Below are 8,378 nucleotides of genomic sequence, written 5' to 3' on the forward strand. Positions count from 1 at the left end.
TACACCTGCTGAAAGGGACAGGCTTGAAAAGAATATCTGGGTTACAGAGTCCAGTGCCAACACACATAACTTTCCAGGAGGCTGTAGAAACATGCGCTCCAGTAACTCCTCTCTCTGCAGAGTGCAACATATTCCCAGTTTTCCATCTGAAACACAAGAGCTCCTATGAGAAACCAAGAGATGACCACATGATGCCCTAGACAGAAAGCAGGAGAGTCTATGGATATCATCCACATCTCAGGTTCTCGCAACACTTGTTAGCTGTGCGCAGTCAATGTTCCCAGCTAGAAGAAGACAAAAATAAAACCAGTGGACCCTCCTACTCCAACTCTAGGAGGGAAGCACTAATCCTGCCCAAGCCTGGTGATCAGCAAAACCCCAGTGTGCACACAAGACATGTCGAAGAAGCAACCTGCAGATTTTAAACATGCATTTTAGAAAGTCACACACTTTCTGCCTTTCCTTTGGCTCCCCGAAGGACACACCCAGGGGCCGGGCTCCCCCAAAACTATGCCAAGCCCACTTTGCTGGTCAATGCCAAGGGAAACCTTTTCTCCCTCCAGCATGTCTCCATGTTCCCCTAAAGGCAGCAAGGCAGAGGCCACACTTCAGGCACGGTTCAAACACATTTTGCTGAGCTGATGCAACACTGTGTTACTGATCTGCCCCACTGCACCAAAGGTGGGCTAGCAAGCCTTAAACATGCTCTCTGGCCACACAGATGTGTCAGGGGAGATGTGACAGAGCTTGGAGCACATCTTTATCAGAGGACCAGAAAGGCTACTTATAAATCCTCAAGACCCTTGACGTTGTGAGAAAATCCCCCTGGACTACTATGAGGATAACTTGACAGGTAGGATGTCTTAGTATAGTGTTAGTTCCTGCCTGAAACTTCCAGTTCCAGTTACCACCAGGGCACAAGTTCAGCAGGACCTGTCCTCTGTCAGGAGGCACTGGGACAGCAGGAGACCTTTCCCAACAAGATCAATCCCATCAGAGAAACTTCCCTTAATCCATCCTAGATTTTCCTCTTCCTGCCTTCAAGTTATTTCATCTAGCATCAAATCCTCTAAGCCTCCTTTCTAAGTATCCCTCTCACATGCCACTGATGTGGAGGCTGTTTGTCACCCTGCTTCCCTGCTGCACCCGTATCAACCTTCATTCCCATGTGCTGGGCATCAGACGCGATCCTGCAGCAAAGCGCCTGGGCTCTCCAGCACTGATTAAGCAGTGGGAGGATGAAGGCAATGAAGTCAGAGTGAGTAATCCTCAGGCAGGAGTTGGCATTTCACTCCACCTCCCGCGTGCAGTGCCCACATTTCCTGCACATCGTGGGTTTCGATAACAGAACCGCAGTGTTAGAGCTCTTAGGAGAAGCTGGGGAAGGGACTGTGGGTGATGTATGTGGTCCTGTCTTTCCACTTTATCTACTGTAATATCAAGTATAACATAATTAACAGCACTGATCTTTATAGGGCACCTATGGGTTTCAGAGCCCAAATGAGCTGATATAAACAGGGCAAATTGCTCCTCCATGAGTAATTTTTCTGGGCTGCAGGGACAAAAGTCACCTTTTCAGCCACCTACATGCCACAATTTAAAGCTCCTTGTTGCCTTTACTGACAGCGCAGCATCACTTCCCTGTCCTGGACTCCAGGGACGGCAGCAGCAGAGAGACTGGCTTTATTTTTTGCCCACTAACCTTCCACATTCCCAGGCCAGGTTTAGTGACCTTCTGTGCATCCCCTCTGATTTGAGTGACAAGACCCCAAAGGTATGTATCACCACCAGAGCAGAAACTGCAGCAAACTTGGTGCCCTGGCAGGCTGAGGGCAGTCAAGCCACAGACATCAACTCAGATCTCTACTGCACTACCACCAGCAAAGCCACTCTGAAGCGCTGCTCACTCCTCTACAGCTAAGCGGGGATGAGGCAGGGAGGTTGGACCTGCAGCAGTTGTGTTTTTGAGAGCAAGGACACACGGAGAACAGATCAGAGGAGGGCTCCGGATGCACAGTGAGGCTGGAAGAAGAGACCAGAGAGTTGGAAGGACAAGAGGGAATGAGCGAGGCCAAGTCTGAGAGATATCCAGAGAATGCCCCTGTTGTTCTCTAAGGCAAAATCATGATTTGTACTGCAACAAAGCTTACAAACCCAACCAAAATCAGGAATCAAAGAAGCAAAGCAAAGACTGGGTCTAGCAGCACCTGTATGCGGCAGGGGCCACCTGTCCTCCTGAAGCACCCCCATCCCGTGCTGCTGGAGACTCACCTCTCAGCTCCTGCAGCTCCACGTTGAGGCTCTCAATGTTGGAGTCACAGAAATCAAGGTTTTCAAGGGTCTCTGCTCTCACCAGCTCATCCTGCTGCTCCTCTAGCATCAGGCTTAGCTCAGCACGGGTCTTGCCGTAAGCCTCCAGGTCTCGCTCCACCTCTCCAATCCTTGTCAGCAGAATGGAGCGGGGGGAAGCTGTTCCTACCTGCGTCAAGTCCTCACGTCCCTCCTCCACCTGCTGCTCCTGGGCACTGGGATGAAGCTGTGGAGGGGGCACATTTTTCCGCTGGTTGCTTGATGGAGGTCGGGGCGCGGGCCGGGAGGGCTTCACCGAGAAGGACAGAGACCTGCCTTTGGGCACCTGGCCACCCGTTGTGTGCACAGGGGTGGTTGTTGCAAGGCTGCTGGGCCGAGGAGGGGGTGGTCTCAGGGCCTTCCTCCTCTCTGGCTGCCTGGCATGGGGGGCACACTCAGGAGACCCACGGACAATGTCTTTCTCAGAGCTGTAGTCCAAAATAGAGAAGTGTCGGGAGACCTTGTCCTGCTCGGCACCAGTACTTGACAGACTCTTCTCAAACTGCACCAGCTGCTCTGTCAGTTTGGAGTCAAGGTCCGTGCAGCCATCCCCCTGCACTGTGACCGGGCAGCATTCCCCCCAGCTCCCAGCCCTTGTGTCCAGGCTCATGTGGGCACCTCCCAAGCTGGAGGAACAAGGTTTGGACTTCTGTTGACCATCCACCCAACCATCCAGGTCCTGGGTGCTGCTCTGGCTCTCTTGGGGCTCAGATGCTGCCCAGCTGTTGGGAGAAGAAATCGCCTGGCTCTTGCAGGGATCTGTGGGGGAACAGGGAGTCTCTAGGGGCACAGTGGGACCATCTCCATCATGCTCAGGTAGGGCGTGCATTTCTGAGTTTCCTGGGGAGGCTGAAATGGTCCCCCCAAGCTCCAACTCACCTCCTTGGCCAGGCTTGTTGCCCCGTTGGGGAGGCAGCTGACCAAAGGGGAGAAGGCCATTGACTGTCTTTGTGCAGTCAAAGGGAAGGGAGTCTGCTGTGCCTTTGGGATGTGGCCCTTGGTATCCTGTGCTGGGAGAGGACTGATGCTGTGTCAAGTCACTGCCAACAGGACCCTCTGACCTCCCTGCTGTGTGAGACAAAACAGTGCCAGGCTCAGGGTGCACATCCAAGCCATCCTTTTCCCTTCCATTTTTCCCTGGCAAAGGAAGAGCTTCAGAGCAGGTTCTTTCTGAGTCTTGATGGACGCCTTCACCCTGCAGATCCCCAGCACTTGCCTTTTCCCTGAAAGGTTCAGAGGCTTCCAGCCTCACAAATCTGTGGGGAAAGATGCCACGTTTCCCCCTCAGCTCCCCCTCCAGCCAGCCATCCTCCAGAATGCCTATGATCCGAATCCTGTCACCCACATCAAAATCCAGTTCCTTGGACTCCATCGCTTGGAACTGATAGAGGGCAACACCATAGGTGCTCCCTGGCTCCTCCTCCTCCCTGGGGGGCATCTCCACTATCCCATTGGTGTCACAAGTCCCTGGGTGCCCCGAATCATCTGAGATTCCTGATGCTCGCAGAGGAGTAAGCAGTTCCACAAAACCCTCTGGGAAGATGCCCCTGTGGCCTCTGAGCTCCCCCTCGAACCAGCCAGGCTCTGGGACACCAACAATGTTGATCACATCCCCTTCCCTGAAGTCCAGTTCCTCCTCCAGCTGAGCAGACAGGTCCATCAGGGCCCGGGCTTGGCCCAATGAGTAGGCAGGCACCTCCAGGAGAGCACTCTGGGACAGCTGACGGCTCCGAACTGAAAGGCACAGCTCCCGCACACATGACGAGGGGAAAAAGCCCTTGGAACCCCAGCTGCTTCGGCCCTGGAGCCAGCTGGAAGCCAGGGACCCCCCCAGGATCACCAGGTCTCCTGCAGGGAATGAGACACACCAGTTCAAAACTGTCCTTATGATTGCTTCTCACCTCTTATTCCTGCATCCTCATGTCCTTCTTGGCTGTGGGTAAGGCCTGGTACTCTGCACTGAGAGCAGTGCATGCTGGGGATGCACAAGACCACAGAATGAAGCATGAAGCATCAGCAGTCTCTTGCGTGCACATATCTAAGGCACACAGTTTTGGCTCCATGATTTTCTAGCTGCTAAGCCATGAAGGTGCACCAAAGCTTTGATTTCTCCTCCAAATGCAAGTCTAAGATTTGGGAATCGGAAGGCAACTCTAAGTCTACTACGATGACATGACTCCAATATTTGTAGGTTCAAGAGTAATGATAGATCATGAGAAATGGGTATCAGGGTGGCAGAAGCCCCAAGGTCCATGTTGGATTTGACATGACCCATGTCATGAGGTATTAGGCAACTCCCTGTCTCTCCTGCCACTCTAGGCAGGATGCTATGAGTAGGTTCATGCTTCTGGAAGGACAGGTGAGGGCTACGAGATGGGAAGGGAAATGGAGATTACCGAGGGCTACGAGATGGGAAGGGAAATGGAGATTACCTCTCTGCAATGACAAGCTCCCTGGCTCTTGAGATGTGAAGTCGCTGGTACAAACAAACAGTTTTTCTCCTTGCTTCAAAGGGGGAATATCCACAGGTTCCACAAAGCTGCTAGGAAACTGCCCTGAAACAAGAAGCACTAGTTAGCAATGAGTCTTTCCTGTAGACCACCACTACACCCTTCAGCCTCTTTCCAGATTTTGGGATCTATTAATCTCTAGCTAAAGCAAAATACCCAGCTACCCAGCATGCCTCAATAGCATGTTGGAAGAGGAATGAGTTTGGGAGTCAGGAATTCCTGAGGTTTTAAATGCTGAAGAGCTAACAAAGAACAAAAAGCTTTGTGCCCTCTGCTCACTCCAGGCAGCCAACAAGCTGCGTTCGTTACTGGGCCTGTGCCATCAGCATGGACTTTGTGGGAACAGACATACGAAGTTTTTCTCTGCTTTCACTGCTTGCTTCCCAACTCAGAGCCATGATGAGGACTGAGAGATCCAGTAGCACTGGACTATGAGACCAGTGTCTTCTGACTAAGCACATCCACCTGGTGCTCCTCACTCTGTAAGGCTTGGCTGCTGCACAGCCTCAGCACTGAAGTCAGGCCACCACACTCGGGATGGCCGTGTCTGTGAGTCACACGATCTGTCACAGCTTTGGCACTGCTGAGGCTCCAGGGACCTTCCCACTGTATCACCCATGTGCACCTCTTTCACCACGGCACCCATTGCTGGATGTTCAGCTGCTCCGTACAGGCCACAGCCAGACAGGGCAGCGCACACTTTTTGGCCATCACAAGATATCACTCAAGCTACTAATGATAGTTCTGGAAGCACTGTATGTGGCAGAGCTCACTGTAAAGACCGCTACAAATGTGTGGCAAGGAGAAATTATGGAATACGGTCTAATAGCACTTCCAGCATTCACTCTTGATGATCCAATCCACGCTCTCCAATAAAACTTGGAGCCACCTTATCCCAAACACCCAGAACTCTGCCTTGGGTAGAGGCAGTTTGGCATCTGTTGTCATTAACTTGAGGCGCGACCAGCAGTCCACAGGCTGCTGGTCTTATTGGCTTCCTTCACATCTCCACCTCTTTTTCCATGTCTTAGTTTCCTTCTCTGTACACGGAAACAACCTAATCATGTTAGAAAGGAAGTCATGGAGCTACATTAATTATTCCCCCCAGAGTACTGAGTACTATTATTGGCATGCTGCAGCACCTCCACAGCTTCTATTCAAAAGCACTTTTTAAATTCTCTACAACTTGAGCTCAGAAAACTGGGCAAAAAACTACAACAGCTGTTCCAAGGGAAAGCAGGTTTTGAGTTAAAGGTCATTAAAAACCATTTGGTTTGACTTCAGTGTGTTTCTTTATCTTTAGAGAGCTACATCACATTATCTGTTTATTGCTCCTTAATAGCTTCATCTTCTTGAGAACAAGCACATCAGTTATGCTGGGAGACAAAACTGTGGTGAAGTAGATACTGGTCATTTCTGCAGAAGTAATTTGTGCCCAATAACTTTAGCACTAGCAGGATCAGGCATGCACTCATTCAGTGCCATTTATCAGCTATGTGAAGGACAGGAGAGAAGTCCTCCCCTCCACCTTTGCTACTGTCCATCCAGACAGCCCACAGCTGTTAGCAGAGCCCAGACTGCTGCTGCAATAGCAGCCCCATCTCCACAGCCAGGGATGAAGCTCCAGTCCCACTCTCATGCTGAGGACAGTCTGGCTTAAGCTTTGAAGTGGCCTGGTTTTCATCTCCCTGAGAGCTCATGCATCCTCTTGACATCACTATTAAGATGAGAAAGAGCTGGTTAAAAAGGGACTATGAGACTCTAAGTATTTCACTAAGAGCATTTTGCTGCTTCAGAAGTTTCTCACACCCCTCCAAAAGTGTAATAGACTTGCACACTACTCCAGGCACACAGATATTGATGGCAGCTTGTGCAGGAAAACGCTTTAAAGCGGAAAGGAGGAAGTAGGGCTGACTCAGAGGGCTCAGGGGGACACACAGACTCTCTCACTGCATCTCCCACTGACTTGACCTGACGAGGTCACTTGGACGTAGATGTATTTCCACTCTCAGTGCATCTGTTTCCTTTCTCCCTTTCCACTGCCACAGCAGGTCAGCGCATAAACTAGCCAGGAAATGGGCTGTCTCACCACAGAGGATGGAGCAACTAGTATTGTGAAGCTCTTGTCTCCTCGAGAACTGATCCTTCACTAATCCTTCTCAAAAAACATTAAACAAGCTCTCTGAATAGTTGATGCAAAGCTGGCAGGAGACCAGTGGTGAGGAATCCCAACTCTCAGTTCCAAGCAAAGTCCTGTGAAAGATTTAGTAAAACAAGGCTGGTCCTACACAGTGCTGGTCAAGGGACAGTGTGCTCATGGATGTCTAGCTGGCACATCTATGTATCCAGGTGCAGGCACTTCCAGCTCTTACCTGTGACACTTTCCTTCTTGCCAAGAAGCCAGAATTCGTCCACCACGGCCAGTACCTCAATGACATCTCCCACGAAGAGGGGCAGCTCCTCAGAGACGCTGGGACAGAAATCAAAGACTGCTCGGACCACAGAGCCAGCCTCCATTGTGCGGGGTCTGAAGGCAGATCAATACCTAGGGCTGAGACACAGCAGGAAGTCCATTAGCAGCCAGAAATACCTGAAATTATCACATATACACTCAGAAAGAAAAAACCTCCCCGAGTATGAGAAGCAGGAACAGCGAGACGGGGTCCTGTTCTGAGGTCTCTCAACTTCAGACTTTGCTGCTGTAGGAGCCAGGGGTCTCCAGCAATGCAGCCCCCATGGTCCAGCCTGCCTTGTCTAGCCTCTCTGGCTATCTCTATCCGGACATGTGTTTGTGCTGCAACGGGGGGAGAAGCAGAAGGAAAATTGGAAGTGAATTCCTGTCAGGAAGGAAGCAAGAGGAAGGGAGGAAGCTCAGCACTTCCCTGACATGCAGCGGCTGGGCGGGCAGATAGCACACCCATGCAGTCCCGCTGCACACACTCTGTCAGGACAGGCACAGGCATCCCCTTCCCCACACCACCGCCCAGAGCCACAGGAACCATGTGCTGGAGCAGCGTCACACTTCTGCCCAGAGAGAGAAGAGGCACAAAGTCCACCCAGGCAAGCTCACCCCACCATCCTCTTTCCTACCAGCAAATTCTTTCCACCTCTGCCTGGGCTGACCCAGCCTGGGCATCCCCAGACCTGGCTGCAAATGCCGAAATGCCCCTTCTGCCTCCTAGGTGCCAGGCTCAGCCATTCCCTGGGAGGCCTCACCATGGCTCTTGGCAGAAGCCAGCCTGAGATGAGGATGCAGACCCTGTCCAAGGCTCTGGGAGCCAAGGCTGAAATTCCCCCTGGCAGAGGACCTGAAGGCAGGCAAAGATGTCCTCATCGAGGGCTATGTCCTGGATTCCCCCTTCCTCTGGAAGCAGCTGCTGAGCCAGGACTCTTGTCTGTATCATCTTTGCTTTGTACCAAGCAGCCTTACCATCACACTGCAGCAAGACAGAAGCAGTCCTGCAGCTTCAGCTGCTCCTTCCCCTCTTCCCAGGTCCCTCAGGAGACGAACCAAAAGAT

The 8,378-nt window shown here is 51.7% G+C and overlaps 1 protein-coding gene across 1 annotated transcript; it reads right to left on the bottom strand.

Moving 5' to 3' along the window:
* Window positions 1-2,271: 2,271 nt before the first annotated feature.
* LOC104470617 (dynamin-binding protein-like) lies at window positions 2,272-7,376 on the bottom strand (the record flags this gene model as incomplete). Its single annotated transcript, XM_010085607.1, has 4 exons — window positions 7,232-7,376; window positions 4,782-4,904; window positions 3,544-4,197; window positions 2,272-3,108 (listed from the first exon to the last, which is right to left on the bottom strand). Coding segments are annotated over exons 1-4 (1,759 nt in total), but the record flags the coding sequence as incomplete, so codon positions are not given.
* Between the last annotated feature and the right edge of the window lie 1,002 nt (window positions 7,377-8,378).

Source organism: Pterocles gutturalis, unplaced genomic scaffold (assembly GCF_000699245.1).
Source record: "Pterocles gutturalis isolate BGI_N339 unplaced genomic scaffold, ASM69924v1 scaffold48281, whole genome shotgun sequence".
NCBI lineage: Eukaryota > Metazoa > Chordata > Aves > Pterocliformes > Pteroclidae > Pterocles > Pterocles gutturalis.